This window comes from Oculina patagonica, chromosome 11 (assembly GCF_052425735.1).
Source record: "Oculina patagonica isolate OP01 chromosome 11, crgOcupat, whole genome shotgun sequence".
NCBI lineage: Eukaryota > Metazoa > Cnidaria > Anthozoa > Scleractinia > Oculinidae > Oculina > Oculina patagonica.
The window spans coordinates 23829696-23849083 of NC_135768.1; the positions used below are offsets into that span (position 1 = coordinate 23829696).

A 19388-nucleotide genomic window follows, 5' to 3' on the forward strand; every position below is an offset into this window, starting at 1 on the left:
GAAGCATGTCTTGTGTTGAAGCACGTTTCTACCTTTTTCAATTAAGTTCTGAATTGTAAGTGATTGAGTGTAACATCGGTGAACAGGTGTAGCCTAATCTGTTGATTTGACGCTTCATTTTTTTGCATAACTTTCAATGGTTTTTATTATTTGGCAGCGATTTTAGCCAGTTGTTGAACGACTTCTAAGATTTTATTATCAGTATCTATGCAATTTTAGTATTTTTTTTCGATTTTTAGGCTTAAGTTGTTAGAGAAAGAAGTTATTGTTCAATAACAAAAATATGTATATACAGGCTATACATCTAGTAACTGATCTGCATGTGTAATTAATTAGTGATAAGAGCTTCCCCAAAAGTGATCGATGAGAGCGCTCGCTTCATAGCAGGAAAAAGGTTAATTGTAGAGTCAAAAACAATACTTCTATTTTTCCCGTAAAATCTTTTTTCGGCTACCGCTAGTTTCAGATACTCCACACCAGACGAAGAACAAAACAGTAAATACAACATTGAATGAAAATGCAAAAAAAAATCATCGATAGAAAGTTAAAAATAGGTTAATCATGAACTTATAAATAGTGAGCTGGTTTCAGGTACTCCACACCAGAAAAGAAACAACATAGTAAAACAACATTAATAATACAAAAAAATCGACAAAAATAAAGTTACAAATAGTTTAGTTATGAAGTAATAAATAGTGAGCTTTTTTGGAGTGAAATCTAAAAGGTTATTTGAAAAGTACGAGTACATCTTGATAAAACTGGATATACTATAATTAAAAGATTGAGACTGCACGGACAGTTACTTAAAGTTTCACGCACGAGGCGATCATCAGACTGTGCCGTTAATAGCCGTGCAGTCTCAATCTTTTAATTATAGTATCCCGCTCTGCATGTATTTGCATCGAGCACTCGTACGATTGTGTGAAACCATTTACATTTTTCTTTGTTTAAAACTGGATATATATTTTTTCTTAGCCTAATTTGAAGGTATGTCTTAGATTTTTTAGTTTGGAACTCTTCATGGATTTTGCTATGATTGTTTGTGCCACGGGACAATGCGTTTTTAAAAGTTTCATGCGGTGCCGAGTTGTTCCGATAATGCAGGCGTGGGAAAGAATACGAATAAGAATTACTCCATTTTTAACACTGTTTGTGAGTGTCTCCCTGCTGCGGAATGTCAATTTGTAAAGTTAGTTACAAACTAAGTCTGTCTTGCTAAAAACATTTTAAGCAAACAGCCAGATGCGTATTCACACAATCAGACAGCTTAGAGTTTTCAGGAAGCCAGTTGTTTATGTTGTGGTTCACATTTATCTCTGGTTTAAAATTTTTTCAACCAGTTTGACTTATATTTTCCATTGTCTGATAATCTATAACAAAGGGAAATGAAAATCAAACTGGTTTTAAAAATTTAAACCACGACATATGCATTATTAAGTTTTGATCTCAAAATGAGAGCATTCTGCAATAAAGTGTTAATTTAAACAGAGTTGAAAAAATAGAAATAAGAAGATGGTGGGTGGGTGGGTGTGGACAATGCTAATCATAATAAAGATTTAGAATTATCACTTTGATTAAAGCATCATGTACATATGAAGCTTAAGGAATATCCATTTTATTAAACATTTGGAAGCATGAAGGTTTGCATGAGTACTATTTTCTTGAAATGTTTTAAGGTTGTTTTTCATTCATAAATTATTCACTCAAACAAACAATCATTTATATGTGACCCTCCACGGAAAAACAGGGACAAAGGTGATAGCACACTCACAACACGTTTTCACCTTAAAACAAATGCGTTTTCAGAAACTTGCCTCATTAGTGAATATTTTGTTTTAGGACACAATTTACACAATAAAGCCTGCCAACCTAGCAAAGAAGCGCGAGCTTTTGTGTCCAGAGTAATTAAGTGGCAGTTTCTCTTAAAGCGGTCCATCGCATTTCGGGTCGGAAAATAGTTTTCCCTCAAACTTTGCCCAGTGAACTATCTTAGGTTGTAAGTAAATGCAACGACTTTAGTTTTTGGAAATACGTTAAAATATATTTTTTAGAGCTCTCAACAGTAAAGGCTGCAAAAGGCCTAATTTTGAGCTTGGCCAGAACGAGAAATTTCATAAGTTGACGAGCTCGCCGCTCAAAAATAACCAAACGCACCAAATTATTATTATTATTCCTAAGTTAAGTGGTTCTTCAAAGGTTGGAAACGCATGTTAATTTTGATATATTTTGATTTACGGGTCCGTGAAAATTTAAATATCAGCAACCTTTAGATCGCTTTTTGTAAACATGCAAAAGTATGGTGTCTTCGCCGGCCTTTATTCCACGAGTCCAGACCAGACCATTCTAAATTCCAACTGAATCCTACTAAACAGATGTTAGGAAGCTTAGAAATATAAAAATACCTTGCACTTTTTATCTTCCTTTGCCACAGCGACTTCGAACATTTCGTGCTTATGCGAGTATGTCATACACATTATGCAAATGAGCTTACTTACTCGCATAAGCACGAAATGTTCGAAGTCGCTGTGGCAAAGGAAGATAAAAAGTGCAAAGTATTTTTATATTTCTATGCTTCCTAACATCTGTTTAGTAGGATTCAGTTGGAATTTAGAATAGTCTGGTCTGGACTCGTGAAATAAAGGCCGGCGAAGACACGATACTTTTGCATGTTTACAAAAAGCGATCTAACGGTTGCTGATATTTAAATTTTCACGGACCCGTAAATCAAAATATATCAAAATTAACATGCGTTTCCAACCTTTGAAGAACCACTTAACTTAGGAATAATAAATATAATTTGGTGCGTTTGGTTGTTTTTGAGCGGCGAGCTCGTCAACTTATGAAATTTCTCGTTCTGGCCAAGCTCAAAATTAGGCCTTTTGCAGCCTTCACTGTCGAGAGCTCTAAAAAATATATTTTAACGTATTTCCAAAAACTAAAGTCGTTGCATTTACTTACAACCTAAGATAGATCACTGGGCAAAGTTTGAGGGAAAACTATTTTCCGACCCGAAATGCGATGGACCGCTTTAAGAGAAACTGCCACTTAATTGCTGGGAAGAAAATAATTTTAATATACAGATGCTAGACTTGAAGCAAATTTGATATCTGAGTGATTTAGAGACAAAAAGTTAGTTTATATACATCCAACTTATATTTAATTTATATAAATTCAACAAGCATATAAGAAAGGATATCAAAACAACATATACTAAAAAATTGTATCCTTTAAATTTCTTTCATAATTTATTTCGTGCCAGTTAGCCTATTTTTTAAAGTAATGCGAGCTTTCTTATTTCAGAGCTAGAAAGCTCGGTGTCATAATTTAAGGTTTCTATACACCTATAGTGGTGTTTGCAGTCTAAAAGATGCAGCGAGTACTGTTACATCACTGGTACCGTAAATCCAATATCAAATTAAAGGTAATAAAGATGGCTGAAAAAAAAACTAATAATAATTTTATATTATGATAAATCTATGAATTTTCCATGGTTCCTCTCTAACGTTCCGACTCAAATATGTTAAACTCAAATATGTTAAAACCCGTGTTGGGGTTTTGCAATATTTGATTCCAGTAAAAAGATATACATACTTATTTAAATTGCGCTTGGAAATATGTTAATCTACCCAAATTCCGAATTTGAGGAAGATTTGACAAATATATTAAGTTGTAACTCTTAAAAACGCCTTTATTTGGGAAATTTATATTTCGAAAAACCGCGTTTGAAAGCGTGCGAAAAAAACAGTGTGTACACATCTCACTCAAAATTAACTTCAATTCTGTGAAATAAGCCGCACATCGATTTCCGTAGGTGTTTTTAACGTGAAAGATCATTTTGGAAACCTCAAATGTAAGAGAAAACAATTTTGTAAAAGTTCTGACCTGTGAAGGTATACGAGAAGCTCAAGACATCTAAAAAGTTTTCATCTTACAGGTACAAGCCGTGAGTTTTAGCTGTTTACTGTCGTTAAAACAAATTTCTCTGTACAAAATAACGAACGACAAAACATTTGCCAATTTTTTTCAAAATGCGCCATATGTGTTGAAGCTTCTTTAAGATCGTGGGCAAAATTCTTTCCCTTGATTAAGCTAATATCGGCATGTGTTACCACAAAACCGTACTTTAGTCCGATTTGTAAACTGTTCTATGTCATTTTTTAAAAAGCTAAGGCTTTGATGATTTGTTTGTAAAAGAAACGTTATTTTTATAGTATTAAACTAGTAAGGTAAAAATGAAAATGCCACTCATAAATAGCCATGGTGCTTTTTTCGCCAATTTAGGCGAAGAAAGGCTTGTCGGCAATAAATTTACCGAGAGTATCCGAAAATAATTAATATGAACCTCGTTACACACGCCACCCGCTCTTCCTCATTACCACGCTGATTTTTTAAAGGACAACGTAAGAAAGTTGGCCCAAAACCAAAAAGTTGACTAGGCAAAGCAAACCAAAACATCGCCAAGACAAGCAGGCTTAAAAAGGTTGACACAACACAATTAATCACCTTGCCTTTCCAAAATTGAAAATAACCCGTGCTAATATTTCATTCCTGCATAGCCGTTTTTTTTTAAGTTAGTAAAAATGGGGTTCGAGGAGAATTTCGCCAGTTTTTCTTTTTGTACCTTAACAACTAAGATTTGTTATTTAATTCGAAAGCAAGTAACAACAACGCAACAATCGGAGCAAAAATCTCAAAAAGAAAAGAACTAAAATTATATTCTTTTAGAGGGCGTTGGTTTGAATGATTTTTTACTATTCATAATTGTAAAGTATTTGAGTGTTGAGTGTTATTCTAAAATTATAAATGAAATTGCATTACTTACATTATCCTTTTCTTGTTGTGAATTAGCTGCGTTGTGAAGACAGATGGAAACGAATCATGAAATACATTCTTAAATTTCACCTTTTAATATAAACAATCAGGCTTAGCATCTCGATTTTAATTGTTAAAATCCGGGTCTATCAGGGTACAATAAATTGGTATTGTTAAAGGTTTTGAAAAACAACTTTTCAAACAAAGATACTATATTTTAATTAACTATCTAGTATTACCAATTCTAGGCTCCAATAAAGTGAAAAGTTTAGAAAACTTAATAATTGAAGAGTTTACATATGTCTCTTTATTATATTATAAAGGATTCAATTACTTTAATAACCATCCCGAAAAAAGTAAGAATTCCCGACCTTTTCATATTAATGCTGTAGTACACGGTTCATATCAAGGGTAAAGTTCAAGGTTATGCTGGGCAAACCGTCCTGGTGGGCGCTTTATTTGAGAAAAGACCACAAACTTAAACACCATTTTAAAAATCGTAGAACCAAAATTGAAACGCTAAAAACACATGAAAATAAGATTTATAAAATGATCTGCGTTCAGTTCAGTGCAAATGGAGTGAATTTTACAAAAGCGAATTATGTTTGTAGGATTTTACCTCAGCGTACGCGAAGTAAACAACAATGACTCCGTGATACTCAACAGATGTTTGGCTTCAAAGAAAACCATTACAATTCAACTCAGACGACGTTGATTTCTCGGATAGAAAAAGCGTAAGAGTTGATATTTATATAAAAAACAACAAATTAATCGGATAAAGCCCGACATTCTTTGGAAAGGAGATACTAAAAAATCGTTGAGCAAAATTCAACGATTCTACAATAAATGATTCGAAAGCATTATATCGTTCAAAAAGTGTAAAAAAATAAGGCTTAGAAATAGGGCTTCGAGGTTAGTTAACATTTTTGGTATCCTGTTGGGTGGTCTTTTACACAATCACCAGAAGCTATAGTTACCAACGGTACCAACAGCGAATGGCAAAACTGACATATTGTTCTAGAAATACGGTTGTAAATTTTAAACAAGACGGATTCAAAACTTGAAGTGGCGAAATGGTGCTGTTGTGGACATAACTTAGAAACTTTTTTAAGGAAAAAACCTTTTTCAACATTGAAATTTAAAAATGCACTGGCAGATATTGTGGGAGATACTTCCTAATTCGATGTTTAAACAAATTGCGGTAAATATAATATATATAACCTTATCTTTATGGAATGAAATGTGTTTGAAAGAAAGGACAAAACATTTACCCCCGATTAACTTGACTAAAATTGGAGGACTCCCTAGGGCAGAACGAAACTCAAGGCTAATATTTTTTTTAATAATTTTACACTATTATTACCAAGAAGTTGTAAACGCCCAACGAGTGGAAATTAGAATTAAAAAAGGGGTTTAATTTTTCATCTTTAGCAAAAAAAAAGTCTTTACAGAAGACTATGACTGTTATAACTGAAAATTGCAAAGAACAATAAGCCTCAACCTGCCGTAAAGGGAAATTTAGTTGGTGTACTTGAAGGGCAAAAGGTGTATACAAAATGCTGCAAACTTTGGTTATACGATAACACAGTTGAATAAAACAAATGATTGCCATGGAAACATATGTACCAAAAAGTATGTACGGAAAATGTATATGTATGTACGCATAAATAAAATATTTGCCTGCAAATAGAATTTTTAAACAATTTCGTGAGAGTAAATTATTGTTGGCCAGTAAACGAGCTCAGTCAATACAGCACTCAGTTGTTATGTTAATAAAAAGAAGCCCAGAGGATAAAACGTAAATAAATTTTAACTAAAAATTAAGTTAAATACTTTCAAGGTGATTTTTTTAAAACTGTTGGTAGCTGTTTGACATCTTTCTGATAACGTCCGTTTGAACTGGCCAATTAAAGGGCAAGAAAATTAGTTCTACGTTCGCTCTTCAGCAATTGTCAACTCCGCGTCCTTCGCATCTTTTATTTTGATAATTCAATCAAAAGTCTTGGGATGTCGTTGTACTTTTTTCCAGTATCGTTTAGGGCCCTTTTAAAGGGATTTTTATGTGAACTAGCGCAGTTAATCCTTTTCGGATTTTCTAGCTCAATATGCAAGTGGCAGAAACTTTTAGGGAACAAAATATCATTAACCGAAATTTGCGAGCTGTTGTTTTCTTTTCCGAAAATCGTAGCTGTTTTTTTTTTTCGTGCATATATAAAACAACATTTTTAACCTCTCCGAAAACAGCAGATGTTACATTTCCTATATAACGACGGTTCGAGGTGACATTTCACTAAAGAAAATCCGAGGAGATAACAGGCCTTCCGAACAGATATTCTCCGAAATTATCCGTTGGATACCCCTTGAAACAGAAACCATCAAAAGGTTGTCATAAACGTGTCCAAAATTAATCAAACATTTTGTCAAGTAGCAACAGTACTGCACGCAACACTTATCTAAAACACGAGCACATAATTCAAAAACTGGGTATCTTTCTGTCCATGGTCAGGGTATTACAGGGGCTACAGCAAAATGTTGTCTCTTATTGTATTTAAACAAATTATTCATAACTGCACTGTTGTAAACAGAATCACCAAACACTCTCTCAAATGTGTACATTGTATGCAAACAATGAGAGAGGGAAAGATCGACGCCATTATCATGAAAATGACAATATTAACATAGTAAAGAACTAATATGCTTGTAAAAGAAAAAAACACAGGAAATAAAACTGTTTTGCATATACTACAAAAGAATGTTTTTGCTTATCAGTATATTAAAAAAAGAGATCAAACAAACCTGGCTAGCATATCAGGAAACATGCAGCTAATAAATACTTTTGACCTTGCTAGTATACTCGATTTCTTTTTATTAAGCTTACCTCCAGCCGTTCAGTTAAATTTTATGCTTTTTAAATGATAATAAGATTTTTTACAACTCTAGGCAAACAGTGCATGTTTAATTAATAACGCGAAGTGCGTCGACAAACAGGTCCTATATTTAGTCAATCTAGACCTTCTTAGCGAAAGGTTTTATTAATACACCGAGACAGCTACATTGCCCATTTTGCTCTTTTTGTCTGAAGAAGCAAACGGGGATAGTTTTAAAAATGAGCAACGACAGTATTTCGACAGAAGGTAAGGAGAGAAAGCGAGTTGAATATCAAAAGAATTTCCAGTTAAAATGTAATTAAAATCTAACTAATAATTATTTTTTTCTGTAATCGGTCAACGCCATTTTCAATTTCTGAAGTGACATATTAAAGGTTTAAATAATCTTTTGCAATGCGGTCTGCTTTGAAAACAAGGCAGAGAAAATCAAACCAACGTTCAGTTCACATGCTAAATGCAACTGGGATTAATTTCAGTCAAAATTCAATTCAAAGCAGACCAGAATTTAACATAAAACATTTGTTAATTATTACTTTGCACCCCTGATGTCGCAACTAGAGAAAACTTTAAGGTGGCAGGTAAATTCGAATTCAAATGTTTTCAAACGTTTTCATTCTAAAATAAAGCAATTGTTCTTGCAATCGTACAATGATGAAAAATGGCTAAATTCTCAATGAAGATATCTCATTTGCTACGAAAACTGATGCGACATGAAAAGAGCGACCAAAGTAATATGCAAATAATAAAATTCAGGGAGCAATATAATACAAGCTGTATTGTGTTCAAGGGAGAGAACAAATTAAACACTGCAGACAACATAAAGCCTTGCCTTTCTTTCGCTGCGAATTCCTATTTGTAGGCAATTATATAAAAGCTTTTTATGACAAATTTAAGCCTTTGGAAAATTTCAGCCTTCTCCGTCTCTCATAAATTAAACAATTCTAAGTGTGGAAAATGTACTCCAAAATAAGACTTGGTATTATTATTACAAACGTGAACCAGTGTGCATTCTGTGTACACTCCACGCCAAAGAAATAAACACCAAAGTTTAAAAAGTAAGGAATAAGTTGGCCAATACACTACGCACTTTTGAAATCCACGCCGAAGATCTTCAGCGGCTGGGTGTTTTAACGGCGGGTTGGGGGTACTTCCTCTTCATTTAGGCCTTTTTTCTTAAAATTACATTTATCATATAAATATAGCCAACTTTCACTTTTCAATAATGTATTTTTCCTTTTTTCAGGACTTGAGTTTTCTCTTGCTACTAAAGTAGCTTTTACGACTTTGACCAGTGTCTCACTTCTTGTCTCTTGCATTGGAAACTCGCTAGTCATCCACATTGTAAGGAAGAACCAACTCATGAAATCCACGACATATCTTCTGATTCTCAACATGGCGTGTGCAGATTTGATAACGACCATTGTGTCTTGTATTTTATTGATCAGCTATATGTCCGATGGATTGGATTGGGTGCCTGGAACACTTAGAAGTGTCCTATGTAAAATTAATCTTTATGTTGTCCTTGTGCCCTTTCTCGGATGTGTTTTTAGTTTGGTTGGTATAACAACAGATCGCTACCTGGCCGTGAGCCGCCCGCTAAAACACAAACCTTGGACAAAGTGGACAAAACTCGTCATTCCTGTCATATGGGTGACATCTCTTCTGCTGCCGCTAGATTCTTTTTTAGGAGCGACAAGGATCGCTTTGGATTCAGAAAGCACCTACTGCTCGAATGAAAAGCAGTCATTTAGCATGGTTGTTATACTTGCTATTTGTTTTCTTTTGCCATTTACTGTAATGGCAATATTTTATCCAATTATCAGTTACCATCTGTGGAAAAGACAGGTCCCAGGACAATGCAACGCTCGGCAACAACAAATGGCGAATCGTGTGGCGCGAAAAGTCACCAAAATGATGGTAACTGTGATTGTGGTGTTTTTTATTTGCTGGGCGCCGACTTTCGTTCTGATTTGGCTACATCCATTCGCAACAAATCTTGCTGCCTCTTTGCCTTTGTGGCTAGTACCTTTTTGTATTTGGCTGCAGGTTCTTAACTGCATAATGACTCCTGTTATTTACGCCATATTTAATGACTCATTCCGTAAAGGCTTTCAGCAGTATCTTTGTTGTGGTAAGATTTGGAAAAGGAACATAAGGGATTTGGAAATGGTGAATGCCTCTGAAAATCAAATTAAACGTACACCAGTACAAAGTATCCAACTACTTAGGTTTAATAATAATTTAGCGATGGAAATTTAACATCATTTTTATTCTGATAGTGAAAGATCTTTAATATTTTGATAGTTGGGAACTTATTCCGGGCGCTGAAAAAGCAAGGAGGTTAATTTTAATGCCCAGTCAGTTCAGTCGCTCCCCAGACATTACGACGACTTTAAGTGTTACTAATTGTTATACAAGTGTTTATTTTTATAGTAATTATGATCCAATGTAATATATTAGTATTTAGCAGTAATTGTTATCAGTATCAGTATTAAGTGATATGTTAGTTTAATACACGACCCCACAAGCTTTGTGCTTAAAACCCTTATCGTGTTTAAAAAAAGGATATGATTATGATGATGATGATGATGAACAAGCTGTATTGACCATTTCCACATCTCCCATAATACAACTTGTTTGCCCCCCAACATTTGCATAAGTATTGTTTTGAATTTCCCTTGGGTCGACTGTATATGTCCCAAGAGAAACTGAAAACAATGCTAATGCAAAATTTTGGGGGGTAAACAAGGTGTATTATGGGAGATGTGAAAGTGGCGAATTTAATTTGATCTCTACAACTCAAACATGAAGGTGCATTTTGAAAGGGGACTTAGGGATAATTTGTTAATACATACTTATACATACACCTTATTTCACGTCCCCACGGGGTAAAAGCTAAAAGCTTGTGGGGCCGTGTACAAATTAAAATTTAAAAAAAAACATGTAAAGTATGGGATGAGAACAAGTGCAGAATAGAATTCGCCAGTTTTCTTTTTCTGAGTAATCTCAACCTAACAAAATATTGATTGAAACCTTTTTGTTAGAATTTGGTTTGCAGGAAAGATATTTGTAGCAAGAAAATATAACCAGCAATTAGTATCATAACTAGTGTGTCTTGCAGTCCCCAGAAATTCATACTCACTCATATGTCATATTGACACATTTACACATTACTTTGGCCAAACCAAGAAATTTTAAGATTTAATTCGATAGTGCCAGATGTGAAATTTATAAAGGAATAAAATAATTATTCAAACCTGAAATTCGAATAGGATAGTATGGAAGGAGCGGGTCGCCGAGTCTCTATTTTGTGCGCCTTTGTGTTAAAAGCAAAACTTCAGGTCTTCGGTAATGTACAAAGAAGAAAAATAATCGAAGTTTCTTGTCCTTTAAAACTGGCGCTCACTCGCTCTAGAAATGAAAGCGCAGAGGCAAAATTCATTGAAATGAGTAATGGGCCAATCAGAATTCTGGAATTTACTTTTCTTAACTCTTTACAAGAGAGTCGATAAGCAACTTAACACAAACAAACGGTACACTGTATGATGTTGATATTGAGCTCAGTTAAAGAGAATTAATATTGCAATTAGAGAAGTTTAAGACAGACATTTTAAAAGAAATGTAGTGCAAAAGATGCAAGGCAACGTTTACATCAACAACTTGGTCATTATTTCTATAACGTTTGATCATGAAATCGTTACGGACCTCACCTCTGGTATACTCGCAGCTTCCACGATGTTGTAATGGAAGTAAACGTTATTGTCACTTCGTCTTTCAATGATAATAATAATAATAATTATACTAACTTTATAACAGGTTAACTCTGTTCAAGTCAACGGTTACTTTTTTCACCGCAGTCAATCATCTAGGGGACCTCTCAGAAAACAGACTTTCACTTTAACTGATTCAAACAGTTGCCAGTTGTGATTGGTAGATTTCGATCGATTTTGTTTGTTTCAGTTTTTCAAGGATCGTTGGCTGTCGCTTTAATTATGATTGACGGCAGCATAAAACGCAATCGTTTGATTTTCAGAGTTCGCGTGCTATTGAAAAGCGCAGTAAAATCCAAATATTTGAGCTTCAATGGTGCAGCATATTAGGAAGAAGATAACAATGTTAAAATAATGCCTTTGATAGGGACATAGAGATATCCTCATATTCTTTGTCAACCTTAGTGTCATGTTAACCATTACGTAAACCTTATTTTTTTCTTCTTCTTCTTCACCTCCCGCCTCCAATAGCTATGCTAATTGCTGGAGGTGAAAATGTATATAAAATTTTAAAGTGAATTTAATAAATATTTTGTTGTGTTTAAGGCGCGGTATTGTATAAAGTACAATGTTGTCCACTTCCATGACAGTGGACGGAAGCTTTTGATTGAAAGGGAACCACAGCGATTGGCCTTCTCTTCTAGCTTCGCCTCCTGGTATATTTTTACTTTTTAGTATTTTTCACGTGTTTTGTCCAATTAGATTCGGTTTCCACATGATATGGAAATTTAAGGGCATGAATTTGTGATAAGAAGTTTTTGCCCACTTCTAGCTTAAAACATACCTAAAAGTTACTTACTTTAGCGAACTTACTTTCGCGAAAATTTAACGGCCATATTTCGCGGGTCTTAATTTTTGCGATTTGCCCAAAAATGCGTAATTAACATAAAAAATACAATAAAGCTTTATTTAACCTGGAAAGAAATCTATCAGCATTTATAAAAATGCTGGTCTTAACAAGATGTCCAGTAATAAAATCTAAGATTAAAATTACAATACATATAATTTACCTAAAATTTACTTTTAAAATATATCAACATTGCGTAAATGTGCGTAAAAAAATATATCCCTACACAGCAGGTTGAATTCTTTTCTTACAAACACTTGATGCAATTAAGTCATTCTTCTTTGAAAAGACTTCAGTAATTATTTCGAACTTCTAAAGAGAATGCCGTTTAGTATGGTCCTCTCTGTAAGGAAGTAAGCCTAACACGCTTACATTTACCAGTGGAGCTTATTTCTTTTGAGTTTTATCTGTTTTTAATTCCAAGGTGTATATACCGGATGGTTTATACAAAGTTGACGACTTCCATAACGCTGCAGGGGATCTTTTGATTAGAAGTGAGCCCAAGGGGGGGGGGGGGGGGTGAAGGGGGGAGGAAGAAACTTCAATTGTTACACGACTTAAAAATGCGGCATAGCGGTGCCGAGCTGGGTCTAGCTTTCGAAGAGATCGGACGCGCGAACTAGCGCTCCGCCGTTAAATCATGTAATTTGTTCAACGAAGACCCCAAAAGCCGAGCAAGATGTCGGAAGACGAAGCGGCAACCAAGGAAGACTCCACGAGCCGAAAAAGAAGACGAAGAAGCAGAGGCTCCCAAACTGGATGCGACGAATGTTGTGGTTCCTACCGCAACATGGCGGATTCGCTCACCGAAATAAAAGAGAAGCTCGATAGAGCGTTAAGTTACATCCAGGAAATCGAAGGCTTGAAGCAAAAGCAGAACTGCCTCGAAGAGAAGAACAAGGAATTGGAAAACAGCTTAGAGTTCGCGCACACCTCAATCAAGGAGTTGAATAAAAAGGTAGCGGAACAAGATTGTAGCAAACGCACCAGCAATATAACTTAAAATTCAACGTAAATTTATTCTTGTGGACGTAACTTAATTACCAGTGGTTTCTAGGACATAAATAAAGAAATATATGACACTAAGAACAGAAATAACAGCATACAACAAAGGAAATACTAGAAGACAAACGAAGGAAACGATATGTACCTGACGATTTGGACACGCGGCGAAACAAAGGACGACAAACGAACGTAGCTTATTAGATATAAACGAATCTTTCCGTGAAGAAACAATATGCATAAAACCCGCGAAAAGGTGACTTAATATACACGGTAGACTGGGCCGAGTAATACATAATCGCGGTAGACTGGGCCTAGGGATTGGTTTCTACACCGGCCCCGAATTAGCTACACACTTACAGCTAATTCTAATAACGAAAAGTAACCAATTCCTAAATTACGTAGTTCATAATGCGACGAAGAACAACTCATTTCTTAAATTACACAGTTCGTAATGTGACAATCGTAAACAGAGTTCATGAGTTCTGGACTCCTTCAAGAAGGCACAGCTTTCTGATGTCTCGTTTGTAGACAGATGTGGCCGTTTTCACCTTGACGTGACGTACATAACCTTTACTGTCCGGGAACACCTCTTCAACCAAACCCATTGGCCAGCGACCTCTCGGCGTTTTCTCATCGACGACGAGAACCAGATCACCTACGGCGAAGTTACGACGAGGGGAGCACCATTTTTGCCTTGTTTGAAGTGCAGGTAAATAATCTTTCATCCATCTCTTCCAAAATGAGTTTGCTAGGCATTGTGCTTGGCGCCAGCGCTTACCATACTTGTCGTGTTTTGTGAGGACATCAAGGGGAAGGCAGGGATTTGACTTCAACAGCAGAAGTTTGTTCGGAGTCAGCGGCTCAGGATAATCCGGGTGGTCACTGAGAGGGGTTAAAGGCCTATCGTTGAGTATGTTCTCCACTTCAAACAGCAACGTGGACAGCGCTTCATCATTCATCAGCTGCTCCTTTACTAAAGCGGCCAAAATCTTTCTTACGGATCGGATCATACGTTCCCAAATTCCACCTTGATGACTTGCCTCCGGAGGGTTAAACGACCACTGAACGTCATCTATCCTCAGGTGATTATAAACCTTGGTCTGGTCCAAACGCCCCAGTGCTTCTCTCAGCTCTCGCTCAGCGCCGGTAAAATTGGTGCCGTTGTCGCTGTAAATTCTCCGAGGCTTTCCTCGACGGCAGACAAAACGCTGATAGGCACAGATAAAGGAATCGGCTTCTAACGTATGCGCGACTTCAATATGAACCGCTCTCATGGTTAAACATGTAAACAGGCAGCCATAACGTTTTACTTCACTTCGGCCTTGCTTCACGTAAAGGCGACCAAAGTAGTCCACTCCCACATGTGTAAACGGGAGATCTGACGGTGCGATTCGTGCCTCCGGGAGAGGTGCCATGATCTGTTCACCAGGACGAACATTTCTCTTGCGACAATCCATGCAATTTGCTAGAACTCTTCGTACTGCTGAGAGCCCTTGAACAATCCAATACTTCTGTCGGATAGAAGTAAGAACATGGGTAGGGCCACAATGCCCTTGTTGGTGATGAAAGTTCTGAATAATTAAATTCGTCACGTGATGTTTACTTGGGAGAATGGCTGGATGCATCGCTTCAAACGGAACAGAAGCATTCTCAAGGCGACCTCCAACTCTTAATATTCCCTCGGCAAGGAAAGGGTTCAAGTTGCGTATTGGACAACTCCGTGGGAAGCACTTCATCTGGTTACCAGATCCTCTCTGGCCTGCCACAGCTAATTCCTCTGGAAACGCATCACGTTGTACGGCTTTGACAATGTCGCTTTCTGCAGCAATAACTTCGGCAACAGTTAGAGGCCCCTTGGCAATACTGTCTACAGCCTTGCTAGCGCGGCCAACCAGATATTTCTTAAAACGTACTAGCCAGGCGATGGCCTTTCGTAGACCATCCCAGGATGAATAGCGTGTCAACAACGGTTCCAACGCCTTTCCATGAACAATCACATTCACCTGACCAGAGCGTTTTCTGCATTCACTATCACCTTCAGGTAATTCTGGCAACTGGGAAGGTTGTTCAGGCCAAAATTTCTCTTCCTTCCATAGAAACTCTGGGCCATGAAGCCACAACTCCATCTTGTGTAGCTCGCAACCTTTGGCCCCTCTAGACGAGACGTCCGCAGGATTTGAACTGGTGTCTACGTGTCGCCATTGACGTGGCGTGGATTCTTCATGGATCATCGCGACTCGGTTGGCTACGAATGTCTGAAATCTTCTTGATTCATTGCGAATGTACTGCAGGACTACAGTGGAATCCGTCCAGTACGTTGTGTCGTGTATGGGGTACTCGATTTCGTTCCGGATAAGGCAATTCAACTTCACAGCAACTACAGCAGCGGTCAGTTCAAGGCGCGGTATGGACACCACTTTCAGGGGGGTCACGCGAGATTTACCAAGAACAAACGAACAATGTATGACACCTTTGTCATGGACCATTCGGAGATACGATACTGCTCCATAACCATATTCGGACGCGTCCGAGAAATGATGTAACTGAACATTGACAACTGCGCCAAATCCTGATGGCTTGAAACATCTGGGAACTGATATTGTTCTCAAACATGCAAGTTCCTTTAGCCAACCTTGCCAGACAATGGAGTCTGCATTCGAAATCACTTCGTCCCAGCCATATTGCTGCTTACACAGGCTCTGCAACAAGCTCTTGGCTGGCAGGATAATGGGTGCCACGAACCCTAGAGGGTCGTACATCGAACTGACGACTGACAAGATACCTCTACGCGTTGGAGCTTTCGCTTCATCCATTATTCGAAACTTAAAGTCGTCTGTCTCCATGTCCCACTGTACGCCCAGCGTCCGTTCTACAGGTAGATCTTCCAAATCCAAATCGATCACTGACGCCGCTCTCTCCGTAACTGGAACAGTGGCGATTACGTTCCTGTCATTACTAAACCATTTCGTAAGGCGGAATCCTCCTCTTGACAGCAATTCTCGCAACTGACCAGACAAACGTACCGCTTTGTCAGTTGAAGGAACTGACTTTAGGCAATCATCTACGTAGAAGTTTCGGTTGACAGTGTCAATGGTTTCCGCATCAAATTCAACCTGGTTATCTGCGGCCGTCTTCTTCAGGCTAACACTTGCGCAACTTGGCGATGACGTGGCTCCAAACAAGTGCACTAACATCTGGTAATCAACTGGCTCTTCCGAGAGATCGTTGTTTGGCCACCACAGGAACCTCAACGCATGACAATCTTCAGGAGCAACTCGCACCTGGTGGAACATTCCCTCCACATCAGCAACCATGGCTACGGGCTCTTGACGGAAACGTATGAGGACGCCCACAAGACCATTTGTTAGATCTGGACCTTGCAGCAATTGATCGTTCAATGAGGTGTCCTTAAACTTGGCTGCACAGTCGAAAACGACTCTCACCTTTCCTGGTTTCTGAGGATGGAATACTGGATGGTGGGGTAAGTACCAGACTGGTGTATCCTTTCCAACCTCCTGTTCCTCACAAGGAACTCGTCTTGCGTACCCGCTGGAAACATAACCGTTTATGGTGTCTTTATACTTCTCAAAGAGATGAACGTCTCGCTGGAACCGTTTCTTTAACTTGCGTAACCTTCCTAGAGCGAAGTCGCGATTTCTTGGAAGGCTTACAGGCTTACACTTCCAAGGCAACGCCAACTGGTAATGGCCATTCACAAGCTTCGCTAATTCTTCCATCTGGGACAAGGCTCTCCGATCTTCAACTGACATCGCGACCTTTGAGGTGATCATGGGCTCGTTGAAGTCGTTTCTAAACATACTCTCCATCTGTCGATAAAGCATTTCGTCATCATAGCGAACAAAGTTCACACTAAAGCAATTTCTCTCAGACGAATTCAGAGGTCCCATCAAGGTCCACCCGAGAGGGGTACGCACTGCATAAGGTTGACCACGCCGACCACGCCTTTGATCGCACACCCAGTGAGCTTCAGGTACATCACATCCGATAAGCAACGACACCTTGACATTTTGAATCATTGGAAAGTCAATTCCATTTAGATGGGGCCACTGGGCAGCATCCTCTTTCGTTGGTGGACTACCTTGAGGTAAACGCAATGTATCCACTGTCCATACTCTATTCAATTCAATCTCTTCATCCATACGTAGACCTCTAACGGACAAAGATAACTCGTATCCCATCAGGGTTTCAGACGCGCCATTAACGGTTACTAGTGAGAATTCTTTGGGAAGACCGTCTACTTGAAGTTTCTCCATTAGACTCACATCACATAACGTCACATCCGATCCAGGATCTAGTAGCGCGTTCGTCATAATTGTATTGTGCTGGCCTTTCCCTTTCACGACGACTGGAATGATTCGTAAACAAACATTCTTCTTGCCAGAGTCGGTAGCACTGCACTGACCAGTCTCTCCGGAGCCACTAACGGCACTCGTTACGGCACTCGTTCCAGTCTCTCCGCCCGCACTGGGGGCACTTGTTCCAGTCGCACCGTCCCCATTGACGGCACTCGTTCCAGTCGCACCGGTTCCACTAACGGTAGTGGATCCAGTCTGTTGTGAGGTGACTGGAGGGTTGTTACGAGAAGTGTCGTTATTTTCGTTCTTCTTTCGGACATGCAGCATTGTGTGGTGCTTCCATCCACATCCACTTACTTGACATTTCATTTTACTACCACAATTCATGGCCATGTGTCCGCTTTGGAAACAATTGTCACACAGTCTCGCTTGTCTAACGAAGCTTTTCCTTTCTTCTGGGGTCTTTGCTTTCATAAGTTCACATTTTGACAGTCTGTGTTGACCAGAACACAAAGGGCATATGGCGAGCGCGGGTGTTGCGCCAACTTGGACACCACCTGCGACCACTTCTGACTGCGTTGCAAACGTGCTTCCTTTCGAGGAAGGAGGCTTCACTTTAGATGGAGGTTTAGAACTCCGCTCTTTGTCTGGTGTTGAACCAACAATCCTTCCATACATCGTATTTGCCAACAAAGCTTTCTCTTCAACAAATCCGGCTAAATGCGTGAAGGTAGGCTCAATGCCAGCTAAGGTTAACGTACCAGCTCTGTCCGCCCATTTGGACTGCAGATGAACAGGAAGGCACTTTACTATCTTAACGAGATTCTCTGAGCTATTAACGTCCGCCTCGTAGCCCATCTGAACGAGAGTCAACGCACAATTCTGCATTTGGACAGACAAGTCTGACAAACCAGTAACATCCGTATTCTTAAGCTGAGGACCCTCCGCTATCTTCGCGATGTGTGCATGCGCAACAATATGTTTCTGTCCAAATCTGTGATGCAGGATTTCCTAGGCTTTCATGTAGCCTTGTTCTGGGTCGGAAATAATGGCACAGTTCTTAATAGCTTCTCTAGCTTTACCTGTACAGTGCTGTACGAGGTATGCTAACTTCGACGCGGCGTCTGGTACCCGTCTCGCGATATTGACTTCGAAGTTGTTCACAAACAGCCAATAGTTCTGGGGGTTACCATCGAAAGTTATCAGTTCCCTTTTGGGCATCTCAAAACCTTGCTGAATAGAGAACGCCATCAGGTGCAAGGCATCTTGTTGCTGCTTCAATATTTGTTGCAAAGATTGCGAACTGGCGAGGCTTCCACTAATGATGTTCTGAGGAGGAGGAGGAGGCCCTGGGTCCCAACTTCGTACATTTGGGTCCAGCGCCGATTTTGTACTGCTTCTCTCAACTTGTTTGTTGTCGCCATGTTTAAGGCTTGATTCATCACGAGGCACTGTAGGAGACTGTTTAACGGAAGGGAAGGTTTGACGCGATTTCTCGGTGTTTTCCTCTTGTTTTAGCGGTTTAAACTCTTCCTTGGTAGTACGTTTTGAATGCTCCGAGGTTTCATAGAGATCGTCAACCACTGTAGCTTTTTCTATTTCCCCCTCTGCCGTTAATAAAGCAATCCGGCGCCTTAATTCTTCTTCTTGAGCTTTCATTTCGGCTATTTGACGTTTCATTTCACGTTCCACTTCTTGGCGCTTCAACAAGTTCTTTAATTCAACTTCTCAACAAAGAAGCTCGGCTCTA

At 38.6% G+C, this 19388-nt stretch overlaps 2 protein-coding genes across 2 annotated transcripts; one reads left to right on the forward strand and one right to left on the reverse strand.

The window, feature by feature from the left end:
• The first annotated feature begins 7853 nt into the window (after positions 1–7853).
• On the forward strand, positions 7854–9990 carry LOC144631157 (tachykinin-like peptides receptor 86C). The gene is made up of 2 exons (XM_078489543.1): positions 7854–7946; positions 8944–9990. The coding sequence occupies exons 1-2, from the start codon at positions 7919–7921 to the stop codon at positions 9957–9959; spliced, it is 1044 nt and encodes a 347-aa protein (XP_078345669.1). The 5' UTR covers positions 7854–7918; the 3' UTR covers positions 9960–9990.
• A 3805-nt stretch (positions 9991–13795) lies between these two features.
• LOC144629781 (uncharacterized) lies at positions 13796–18526 on the reverse strand. The gene has a single exon (XM_078487990.1). It carries the CDS (start codon positions 18524–18526, stop codon positions 13796–13798), a length of 4731 nt encoding a protein of 1576 aa, XP_078344116.1.
• Positions 18527–19388: the final 862 nt, after the last annotated feature.

Excerpts from the sequence above, each read along its gene's own strand:
- LOC144631157 (XM_078489543.1), top strand. The coding sequence starts at position 7,919 with ATGAGCAACGACAGTATTTCGACAGAAG. Across the intron at positions 7,947-8,943 it reads CGACAGTATTTCGACAGAAG|GACTTGAGTTTTCTCTTGCT; the intron begins GTAAGGAGAGAA and ends TCCTTTTTTCAG.
- LOC144629781 (XM_078487990.1), bottom strand. The coding sequence starts at position 18,526 with ATGCAGAATTGTGCGTTGACTCTCGTTCAGATGGGCTACGAGGCGGAC.